General features: G+C 35.6%; 1 protein-coding gene across 4 annotated transcripts in view; it reads left to right on the top strand.

Annotated features, from left to right (window-relative positions):
* The first annotated feature begins 10,723 nt into the window (after positions 1–10,723).
* The window catches only part of SV2B (synaptic vesicle glycoprotein 2B), a 75,997-nt gene continuing 73,897 nt past the window's right edge, over positions 10,724–12,823 (top strand). For 2 of the 4 annotated variants that reach the window (XM_044662469.1, XM_044662468.1), the window contains exon 1: positions 10,724–11,267. In XM_044662469.1, coding sequence (XP_044518404.1) covers positions 10,724–11,267 — 544 coding nt within the window. The remainder of the gene's footprint in view (positions 11,268–12,823) is intronic. The other 2 variants (XM_044662471.1, XM_044662470.1) reach the window with 1 other exon arrangement.

Genomic DNA, 12,823 nt, shown 5'->3' with positions numbered 1-12,823 from the left:
TTTTCTTTGGTCCTGGGAAATGGAAGTCAATTTGAAACATAACCTGTCAATAAAATGCTTCTTTCTAAGTTCTATTACATGTCTTGTGCACATTCAGATTAATTCGTGCCTGGAAATATTATTTCATTTAGACAGTTTTTTTTCTCTAAAAAAAAGCTTCCTGGGGGCACCTGGGTAGCTCAGTGGATTGAGAGCCAGGCCTAGAGACTGAAGGTCCTAGGTTCAAATCCGACCTCAGACACTTCCCAGCTGTGTGACCCTGGGCAAGTCACTTGACCCCCGTTGCCTATCCTTACCAATCTTCCACCTATAAGTCAATACACAGAAGTTAAGGGTTTAAAATAAAAAAAAAAAGCTTCCTCTTAGGACAAAAACATACTATTCAAAGCCTGTGAAGTCTGGCCACAAAACAATCTTTTATAGAAGGGAGAAGGCATCATAGAAATAAATGTGCGATGGCTTTAGGTGTAGCCTAGGCAAAATTATGAAGCAGCTTATCTTTAAAGTGCATAGTCAGAGACTGAACTAAGACTTTCCTTCAGGGCTAGAAATTTAGTACTCAGTGTCTGGGACATGGGCCCAGCTCATCTCTTGCCCATTTCCAGAAAATTTAGAGTTTACAAACAGTGTCACTTAGAGTTTTTCTCCCATACCAAGCCTTCTTTCACCTGGTCATCGTCCCCATCCCCTTAACATAAATTTTATTCTCCTTCCCGACCCCAAGAAGGCAAGATATTTATGTGTTAAAGAAAGCATTATTCAACCTTTTCCCATGCCTCTCTACATTGGTCTCATAGCAAGAGTGGCAGTCTCTAGCTAGGGCATATATGTCCTTGCTCTTCTCCACTGTTGGACAATTCTTTTGATGGCAAAAGGATAAACTTCCTCTTCCTGAAAACTATACTCCAGATGACTCTTCCCCTTTTGCTTGCCCTCGGTGCAAAAATGGATAGTTATGGCTCTGCACTCCATCCATTTCACTACCCAAGGCATCCTACCGTAGACTCTACCATTCTTGCCTCAGAGTCCCCAGACTCTTCCCATTTTGGCTAGAGTCCTTAGCCTCCCTGGCTTTATTGAAACCTCTATCATCCTGACTCTCCCCCTACCCTTCACAGTTTCAAAGACCTAAACAGTAAGCACATGAATTTATGATAAAGTATTAATAGAAGGACTAAGGGATCTCGTTGCATATATATGTGGCCACATGTGGCTGCATGTCATAAAAAATAGATACACATGTCAGTGCTGACACATGTGTCATAGATTTGCCATCACTGCCCAGAGGGTGAGTTCTATAACCAGTTCTATATGATTCCCATTTATTATACAGACAATAAAATACCAATGTATGCCTAAATCTCTCAGAAAACCTAAAATTCCCTTTAAAGTTGCCATATCCCTAGTTCTAGAATAGATTTATAGCACCTTAGCCTGTAAACAAAGGCTGAATTTGTTTTTGAATTTCTTTGACTTTTCCATTATTTCGTCTCTCCCCACCCCAGCTTTCTTTTGTGTGTTTTCTTCCTAAATTAGAAGTTTCTTTTTTTATATGTGTTTCTCCAATGTTTATCACAGTGCCTGGTACATAATATGTACTTAATAAATGTTTATTGACTATTGACTAAAAGGATTTAAGAGATCACCTGTAATCAAATCAAGAATCCCATTGATCTCATTTTCACACAGTAATTTGGCCCACATTGGAAGACGTCCAGGGATGAGAAAGGGAATTCACTATGCCCTATAGCAATCCATTCATTTTTTATAGCTCCAATTAAAAAAAAATACTTCACAAAATAATTGCATTTATAACTGTTCCTAGCACATATTAAGCATTCTATAAATGTTAATCATCATCATCATCATCGTTATATATTTTGCTTTATACAGCATTGTCTTTTCCAAATATATCCTTTCTCTTCTTCTGGTGAGAGGATCATTCTTTTAAACAAAGAATAAAAGAGTGAGAACAAGAGTGACAGTGAGAGGGAGAGGAAAGGAGGTCAGCAAAATTAACCAGCACATATTCCAAGACAGATAATATATATGCTTTTCCACACCCATAGTCACTTGCCTCTGAAAAAGAGGAAGAGAGGTATACATTCCTCTTCTCTTTTCCAGGGTAATCTGTGATGATTATAACTATTTGTCATTTAGTTTCAATTTTGACAATTCTATTTAGGAAAACTTTCCTTATGTTGAGCTGAAACTTTACTCAATATAACTTTTTTATGCATAGTCCCAAGCCAGAGATATGCTCATAAATGTGACTCATGGGTAAAAAATATAGGCAGGACACATTTTCAAGCTTTTTCTACATTTTTAACATTTTCTCTATCACTTTCTTAAGTCTAGAATATCAACAAAACATTAAATCAAGCCCAGATTAATGCTGTTTGCTGATTCAAAGGTATAAATGCCCACACTGAAAATTAAACAAATGGCACTCCTGTGCTGGTTCAAGCTGGTGGCAGCACATCTCTGTCCCTAGTTTTGTCCTCTCAGACAAAAAAGATAGGTCCAAACTCAAATATAATTATGAATTAACAGTTAGATAGCACTTAAAAAGCTCTTTACATATGCATATATGTATATGGGTTTATATGTATGTATATCTATATCTATCAGAGAGGTTAAATGACTTGCCTAGGGGAGATAATTATCTGAAGCAGGATTCAAACTCAAGTCTCAGGTCTTCCAGACACCAAGACCAGCACTCTCTCTAGTGTCCATTTAGTTATATTTATAAATATGTTTGTATGCCCTATTGCTGTCAAAAGGGAGGCAGTGTCCTGGGTTCAAATCAGGCCTCAGACACTTCCTAGCTATGTGAACCTGGCAAGTCAATTAACCCCCATTGCCTAGCCCTTATTCCTTTTCTGCCTTAGAACCAATATATAGTATTGATTCCAAGATGGAAAATGAGGGGTTTTTTTTAAAAAAGGAGGCATAGTGGTTAATATGAATCTTTCTATCACTATTCATTGTCTCCCTTGGCTGCTTGGGGAGAGAATACAAAACAGAGAACTTCTAACTTTGGAGCTAGGTATCTCCAGTGACCCAGGGTATTGTTTTTATCAAGTGATGCTATTCATCACATCACATTATATCGCTTTCCTTAGAAGACTGAGATGTCTGTTGAAACTGGGAATCAAACAAGTTCAATAACTTGGCTATAGCCATGTAACTAGTAACACAAACCAGGATTTAAACCTTGGTGTTCTGATTTTAAACCTTTGTTGTTTAGTTGTTTTTAGTCATTTGCACTCTTTGTGAGCCCTTTTGGGATTTTCCTGGCAAAGATATTGAAGTAGTGTTCCATTTCCTTCTTCTGTTTATTTTGCAGATGGAGGAAACTGAGGCAAACAAGGTTAAGTGACTTGCCTAGTATTACAGCAAATAAGTGTTTGAGGCTGTTCTCAATTTTTTGCTTTGTTCTTATTGACTGATGCCACTAAACACCATTCAAAATCCTTGTTGATATAAAGCTGGACCTCTATAAGATTTGAACTCTGGTCTTTCTGACTTAGGGTTGGCACTCTATCCACTACCCCACCTAGCTGCCCCTGACTAAGCTTTAATACATTGTGTTGTCTTACAACATAATTCTGTCTTGAACAAAGTGGGAAAAGGGTGGATAGTTCAGCCTGAAAAAAAAATAGAGGCAAGCTAAAATAACAGACACCATTGAAAGTGGTGCAGAGAAAGCTGTTGCCAGTCCCAAAGAAGTAACTGACACTCCAAGCCAGCAAAATAAACCATTCTGTTTTCATACCATGTGTTGATGTGAAGTATCCTCTAGACGTCATCCAGTGTATTTTAAGTCTTAACAGGTGGTTAAAACAAATGAGATCCAATAACACATTTTATATTTAGGAAGAAAATAACAAATAACAGCAAGTCCTAAAAGGAATTGTTTTGCACTCTCAACCATCTCAGATATTAACTTCTTTTTAATGGAGCTTAATTAAGGAGCAAAAGATTGACTGCATTGAGTTTTCTTTCAGAAGTGGCGATCACTGTGAGATAGTCCAGCTTCAGAGAGAATGCTCAGAGGAACCTCACCTCCTTTTTGAAAAATAGGATTGACTCCAAAGTTGCTGTATATATAATTTACTTAACGTTTAGTGAAAAATTTGACAGATTCTTTTATCTGTGCAGCACCTAAGGAAAACTCTGGGATAGATCACAGTATATAGTTTTCAGTCATTTTTCAGTTGTGTCTGACTCTTCATGACCTCATTTGGAGTTTTCTTGGTGAAGATTCTGCTATTTTCTTCTTCAATTTATTTTATAGTTTGGAAAACGGAGGCAAATAGGGTTAAGTGACTTGCCCAAGGTCACATAGACAGTAAAGTGACTAAAGGCCAAATTTGAGCTAGAGAAGTGGAGGCCTGGCTCTCTGTCCACTGTACCTGCTGGCTGCCCTGTTTTGCCTCAGTTTCTTCATCTGTAAAGTAAGCTGGGGAAGGAAATGACAAACCACTCAAGTATCTTTGCCAAGAAAACTCATTAAGGACTATATACAGTTAGGTCTAGAATTTTCTGCTTTTTTAATTGTGTTCATATTCATTATCTCTTCCAATCCTCAGCACATACCCAGAAATAATAATGAGGTCTGATGTATCCTGTTAGCCACCTCTGAACATACTGAACATCTCTGCTTCTTAATTTAACCTTTGTGTATGTATGATAGAATCACAGAATGTCAGAGACAGGGGACTCCAGAGATCAACCAGTTCAGTTTCCTCTGTCCCTGTCTTTCTGATTCTCTCCCTCCTCATAAACATGTTAGTTTTTCTTTGAGGTACCCTCTCAATTTGTGCCTTCCCCTCTAATGCTACCTTTCATCTACTTTGCATTTATCTTTTATGGGCTGATTTATGTATCTATTGTGTTCTTTATTTGAAAGTTAACTCTTTTAGAGCAGGGACTATTTTTACTTTTGCTTTTTTATCTTTGCAGCTTAGCATAGTAATAATAGCTAACATTTATATAGCACCTACTCTGTGCCAGGCATTGTGCTAAATGTTTTTTAATTATCCTATTAGAACCACACAACAACCCCAAGAAGTAATGCTATTATTATTCCCATTTTACAGATAAAAAACTGAAGCAAATAGAGGTAAGTGACGTGTCCAGTGTCACACAGCTAGTTAAGTGTCAGCTCATATTTGAACCCTCCTGACTTCAGGGTCAGTAGTCTATCAACTATGCCACCTGGCTGCCTTAAATGTTTGTTGTTAGATTGATTTCTCCCACCAACTTCTTGTTTTTTTTTTTTTCTCTTTTTTTGTCCTCTTTCACCTTTGTATTTTCTCCCATCTCTACCTATTTTAATTAAATACAATATAGAATTGAAGTCAGTTTTTAAAACATTTGTTATTTATAGGTCCAAGTTGTGTGTTTCTTCAATTAAAAATTTAGACAAGTTGTAGTTTTATATTTCTGTTTTTCTCTCTCTGAAAATACAAACAGCAAACATGCAAATAAAATTAATTTTTCCTTGTTCATGTTCCTTTCTTGAACTTTTGTTGGCCAGTGGCTTTCAGCAGGAACAAAGGCTTTTCCTTGCTTCTTTGATGTCAATGAGTAATTTGTAGTAGTCATAGTGATTGGTTTAATTCTAGTTCTTAGTCTTCAGAGATAGATTTCCAATATTCGAGCTATGCTTTATTTTGGGTACCAACTAAGATAAATGCAAGAAAGTCATTATAACTTTCTATAGAAAGGGCTTATATAGAAAGTCCGTACATTTCTTTTTATATATTCGGCAGTGACTTCAGAATGGAATACTTAAACAGATTCTATCACAACCTCATATGGGCTATAAGTTTTTTTTTTAAGTATTTTTTTTAGAAATCTATTTTTTCCCTCTAATTTCCTGCCCCAATGGAAAATAAGGAAAAATTCATTTTTGTAGCAAATATGCATTTTCAAGCAAAACAAATTCCCTCATTGTTAAAAAATTATGTGTCATTGTGTATTCTAAATCCTTCACTTCTTTGTCAGAAGGTAGATAGCTTACTTCATCAATGATCTCACATCAAAGATGGTCTTTTGTTGATATTATTTCAAAGGTATTTGCAGTTAGAGAAGTGTTGTTATTATATAAATTGTTCTCCTTGTTTTACTCATTTCATTCTTGGTAAGTTTATAAAAGTCTTCATTTTTATATCAATTTTATAATATAAATTGTTCTTCTGATTCTTTCTGTTTCATTCCTCTTTTATTCATAGAAGTCTTTCCATATGACTTTGAAATAATCTATTTTGTCACTTGCAATACATTACTTGCAATACATTACTTGCAATACATTTGATCACATTTATATAATAAATTGTTTTTAGCCACTCTCCAATTGATGGCTATCCTTTTAGTTTCCAGTATTTTTGCCACCACAAAAAGAGTTGCTATAAATATTTTTGTATTTATAAGTCTTTCTTTGATTTCTTTTGGGTAAATGTCTAGAAATAGTATACCTGAATAAAAGGGTATGTACTGTTTATTTTTTTTGCATTAAATTCCAAATTATTTTTCAAAATGGTTGTACCCATACATTGGTTCACCAATAGTATATCAATACAATACTCTTAGTTTCCTTCATTCCCTCCAAATATGTGTCACTTTCTTTTCTTGGTCACTGATGGATGTGAGGTAGAAACTCAAAATTGCTTAAATTGTAATTATTCTAATTAGTGGAGATATTGAGCATTTTTAAAAAAATCTAGCTTTTGATAGACTGATATTTTTCCTTCGAGAACTAACTTTAGGTCACTGAACAATTAGAGAGTGGTTCTTATGCTCATACATTTGAATAAGTTCCTTATATAGCTTGGAAATTAAACCTTTATCAGAGAATCTTCCCCAGTGCAAAAGTTTTTTTTTTTAAAATCACCTTGGCCCTATTTCAATCCCTCAATTAAACCTTACAGAAAAAATACATAAAATAAGGAAAATTTTTACTCTTAAAAAGTTAAGATTAAAAGGGAAATAATTAACTGGGAAAATAATCTTTATAGCTATCCTTTGCTCTTTCTACATCATAAGCCCACTTCCTTTTTGACCATTCATCTCCTGAATGTCTTCCCTTAGGCCACTTTTTATATGTGGGGCATTGTTATAAATATTCTATAGTTTACTTTGTCCATTTTTTATCTAATGCAGTGATTCTCAAAGAGTGTGCTGTGTGGCACAAGTTTTGTGTTATGAGTTTTGTTAGGTGTGCATCAAATTTTATGTAATTTATACTTGCAATTATATGCACAGGTATGAGTTTTTGACTCTTCCTTAGTGTAGCCAACTTAAACATTCATTAGGCCTATATTTCCATGACAATGAATGTAGAATTCCATGAACAAAAATATTTGAGAGTCATTTTGTCGATTACTTTCTCCATTGCTTTTTTTTTATTCTTTTTTGAACCTAGGACCTCCTGTCTCTAGGCCTGACTCTCACTCCACTGAGCTACCCAGCTGCCCCCTCTCCATTGCTTTTTGTGCCACTTTCAACCGTGATACTCCAGGATTTTCAATCATTCAGCTTCATTGAGAAATCTTTTTTTTAAAAAAATGGGTTTTGTGTTTGGGAGCAGCTTGAGATTGTTGAAAACATTCTCTAAATGCAATCAGTCTTCTTGTTTTCTCTTATTAATTTTTGGGCCCAACTCATTGTCTGCTTTGCTTATCCCAAATATATATACACACTAAGGTTGTAATTCATTGTCATAGACTGAACAATAGACATGCTCTACTTATTTAGTATTCCCTTTCTAAATTGCTAGACTAATGTCATATGGGTACCTTAGAGATCTTCTTGAGGAGCTTTTTTAGTGTTCTGGGATTTGATACATTTAACACAATATTCTTCATCAGCAGATGTATTGGAGCATTCTGGATATAGAGTTGGAAGATCTGAGCTTGAATTTCAGCCTTGGAATCAGTAGTAACTGTAGGATCTATTACCTGGAGAGTCAAATCACCTCATTTCAGACTCAGTTTCCTTATCTGTAAAATGAGATTAGACTAAATGACTTCTAATGCCTCTTCTGGCTCAAAACCCAAGATCCTATGATGTCATGAGGTATATGGAATCTCAATCCCACTTAGATCCTGTGTACAATATCTTCCATGACAGTGGCCCCACCTATGGCAAAGAAACATTTCCCTGCTTTGTGTCTAATGATATCTTAATAATGAGAGGGTTGTTGAGCAGAGTCATTTCTGTGGTTGCATTTATGAAAACATCTTAAACAACCTTAACATGCATAAAGAGCATATGCACAGAGGAATCCTTATTGGAGAGAATTTAATGATGTCTTTTGCTTTGTTAAATAAAAAAATTTTAAATCAACAAACAATAAATACAACATGATCTTGTATCCTCTGTACAATCTGTTATTCTTTTAGAAGGTTCTAACTATGTACTTTGCTGTCCAGAATTATTTGTCAACTGCTTATTGCTTTCTCATTTTCATCAAGGTTAGCCATAATATTCATCTATATAATTTTTACAAACCTTTTATAAAAATGAGAAAATAGGCATATGGAACAATAGACACTGATGTCTTCTAACTCTTTTGTTGGCATTAATTTTGTCTACCATATATTCATAGTTAATAATACAAACTGGTTTTATTACTTATCATAAGTTCTTCAAGTTAGGAATTTCAGATGTAGCATAATAAAATAGAACACTGCATAGCATACATATGTAATAGTTATAGTACATAAAATATGTAATAATTCTATATTCTATGTAAAATATATATAAAATGCATAATTTTATATGTAGAAAATTGTGTTTCAACTTAGAAGATATGGGTTCAAAGCCTGGCTTATTTACCTATTAACTATATAATACTGGGCAAATCACTTAAATATGTCTGTGCCTCAGTTTCCTCATTTGTAAAATGGAGGTATTATTAAGCTTTAGGGTTGTTATGTCAAAAGAGCTTTGCAAACCTTAAAGCATTGTAAAAAATGAATTTAAGATGCAAAGATGAACTTTGGGTATAACATAAAAAGGCTAATGTGAGTGCCAATCTTGTGGAAAATACATACTATTTCTTTTATGGCATTCCAACATGACTCCAGGATGTCAATGCATTCGTGATCTTGTCAGTATGAGTATTTTCCACAATGATACATATTACAAGCCACTTATGACTGTCCATACTATATTATTCTTGTTCACATTCAGCAATAAGATCACTACAGCAGGCCCATCCATTGTGTTTGGGATCTTTTTCAAGTTCTCCTGACATTGGGAGGATATCAGTAGTATACAAGGAGATGCTCATCGGTTCTTCTTTGTTCTTGTCAAAGGATCAATCTATCTTCTTTTTTTGGTCATGCATTTATTTGATGATATCCTTTATACTATTTCTCCTTCATAATTCCTTTTTTTATAACATGTTGTTGCTTGCTCACAACTACCATGTTTCTCCCCACTGTCCTTTGAACTCAAGTTCTACTGTTTTGAAGATTGTAGTGTTTCAGGGTCTCCATATACATCACTCAATGGTAGCCCTTAGAGACTACTAGGTGGTGCAGTGGATAGAGCACTATGTCTGGAATCAGGAAGACCTGATTTCAAATTCAGCCTGTGCCATTTACTAGGAGTATGGGCCTGGGTAATCTTTGATTGCTTCAGTTTCCTCAACTGTTAAAAGGGGAATAGAAATAGCACCTATTTCCCAGGGTTGTTGTGAGGCTTAAAGGAGATAATATCTGTAAAGAGTTTAACACAGAACCTGGCACACAATTGATGCTTAATAAATGTTTATTTCTTTCCTTCCTTCCCTTAAGCCAACTCAGTAATATAAATTCTTTCAGTTCTGGGACTGGTTATTTTCAGAACTTTGCTATTATGAAACAGATTAATCTTAGGAGAAATAATACCAGCATTTAGAGGAGTCTATGAATTTCAACTCTCAGATAGTTTGCATGAGCATATTTTCCTGCAGCTTGTGTGAAAATAACTATTGCTTCTTATTAATAAATGCCCCCAAATAAACATTTTCACTAAGAAACATTAGCAAATATGAAGCCTTTCAAACCTCCATGGCACTTAGGATTAAGGTCTCAAAAGCCCCATATATTGAATTATATCATTCATTTCCTTCCTATATAAAATTTGCCATTATTCAAGTAAAAAGTTTTAGGGATTTCTCTCTAACCTCCCTTCTGTATTTATTTAGTGTTGATCTTTTTATGGAGGGGGCTGATATAAACAGATGAAGTCTCCTGTTACATGAATTTCAAAGCATTGCTCTTGAATTGTATTTTGTTTGGTTTATTGAATGTTTTAGCAGTAATTTACAATTCTCTCATGCTTATTCTCTTTTCCTTTCCAGTTTTCTTAGGAGAATCTTTACCAGCCTTCACCAACAGAATGAATCAGAGAATCAAGCAATCTGCTAAGTCTTTCTAACTCCCTGTCAAGCAGAGCAGGAGATACATCTCTAATAAACAGCTCCCCAAACAGTGCTCCTGTGGCTTTTGTAGGAAGCAAGACTGAAGTGCGATACTTTTTTTTTTTTAAGACTTCTTTCTGAAACTGACCTGAAAAAAGTTCAAGGTTTTTCTTTGTACAAATCTGGTCTGTTTGGGAAATGAATTTGGCATAATTTTAGCAGAAGAAGTCATACAAATATAACTGATATCTTTAAGTATAATTTGATGCCGTGCGGGTTCTGCATTGAAACCATATTTTTATAATGGATGATGGTTATAGAAATAATCCAAATCTCTACCACGGAGCAAGGGATATAGCTAGAGAGGCAAATCGGCAGTCTAGGAACCAAGGAATGGATGATTATAGGTATCAGGATGGCAACTATGAAGGGTATACACAAAATGACAGCTATTACCGTAGAGATGAATCCAATCAGGATGAAGATGCCCAGAGTGATGCTACTGAAGGTCATGATGAAGATGATGAAATCTATGAAGGGGAGTACCAGGGCATTCCCCACCCAGATGACATTAAGACAAAGCAGAAGAAGAAATCTCCCTCCAGGTCTGATGATTATAGAGACCAGAAAGATCTCATAGCAGAACGATTGGAGGATGAAGAGCAGCTGGCTCACCAGTATGAGAATATCATTGAAGAATGTGGTCATGGTCGTTTCCAATGGACACTCTTTTTTGTTTTAGGCTTGGCCCTGATGGCTGATGGGGTAGAAGTTTTTGTGGTGGGTTTTGTTCTTCCTAGTGCAGAGAAGGACATGTGTCTATCCAGTTCCAACAAAGGGATGCTAGGTAAGTAAAACCTTTAAAAGTCATTTAATTTGGGGGAAATAAAAGAAAACCCTCAGGATTTGAGTTCTTTTTTCAAACAGTTTTCCATCCTCAAACCAACAAACTGGATTTTTTTTCCTGTCAGTTTTGGGATCTGCAAGCTAATGGAGCTTCTGGACTTCATCCATTCCTTCCCTTTCCCTGAGGTAGTCCCTCTGCTTTTGCACCTGAGGTCTTGTAGAGGAAAAAAAAAGTAACAAACCTCAGTAAGCTCACAAATATAATGTGGGACCAGAGTGATTAGTCAAATACCCAGTGTTAGGGATTAAATCAACTAAGATTTCAAATGATTTTTTCCCCTACTTTTAGTAAATACAGAAAGAGGGATTGGGAAATCTATTTTGAGTGGAATCTGATTATAACAAAATTCATTATTATAGAGATTCAGGTCTACCATAACTCCAAAAAAATCCTTTTAAAAATATCAACCCTTTAGGAAACAAATATTCATTTATTTGATACAATATATATTTGTTTGATTTGGAAACAAATTGTTATAAAGGAACAAATATGATTTGTTTAATACAAATGTAGTTACCTTAGTTCTTGGGTGTTTGTCCTCCAGTTCTAGCTTTCTAGAGGTTTCATATGACATAGTGCCTTTTAAAAACAATTAGCCATGTGTACCTCATTAAGGGATTATTCTAAATGAAGAAAGCTCTGACGATTATAGCTTCAGAAGCAACAGGAGCCAGATTGTGAGAAGGAACTGAAAAAAGGGTGGATATAAATGAGAAGAGAAAATGAGTTGAGAAATAGTGCTTTTACCTAGTCTTCAAATACCAACAGTTTATTAGCAATATTCTCCCTCTGTACATATGAAAAAAACAAACAAACAAAAAACCTTTCCATTAACACATTGTGTGAATGATGGGGGAAAAAAATCCTTCTCAGAACTTTCAAGACATTAATTTGCTTTTCGAATTTACCCACTGAATCCCCTAGTCCCTGTTAGTGCAAATTGGCAGCGTCAGTAACAATTTCATGCTGTGTCAGTAGCTCTGTTACTCGGTGCCTGGCAACCTTCTTAACGAAGCCCCAGTATGTCTAGCTCTGCCGCTCACCAGTGTGAATGTTATGTAGGAGAAGGGCACGGGAGATGAGATGTGCCTCTGTGTGTGTGTGTGTGTGTGTGTGCACGCGCATGTGGATGCATGCCTGGTCCTGCCACATTCCTTTTCTCTCCTAGAGATTCACCTGCTCATATTTGTGCCCTTCTACTTAGGTAGAAATGACGTTGCTAACCCACTATCAGAAGAATTCACTTGGATTTGATTTTCCTGTGAGAAGAGTGAGTTTGGGACAGATCCATTCACAATGCTTCACTCTGTCCCCCACAGTGACTGAAGGGAGGTGTGGCAGTCTGTGACTTTACATTTGTCTTTAGCATTTGAGAGTTTTCTTTCTTAAAAACAAAACAAAACAAAACACAAACAACACCAAACACCTTTATCTTTCATCTTAGAATCAATACTAAGGGTGAAGAACAGTCAGGGTTAGGCAATGGAGGTAAAGTG

This window comes from Gracilinanus agilis, chromosome 2, assembly GCF_016433145.1.
Source record: "Gracilinanus agilis isolate LMUSP501 chromosome 2, AgileGrace, whole genome shotgun sequence".
In the NCBI taxonomy this organism is placed as follows: Eukaryota; Metazoa; Chordata; class Mammalia; order Didelphimorphia; family Didelphidae; genus Gracilinanus; species Gracilinanus agilis.
The sequence above is the reverse complement of the archived record's forward strand: the minus strand, read 5'-3'. Positions and strand labels throughout refer to the sequence as shown.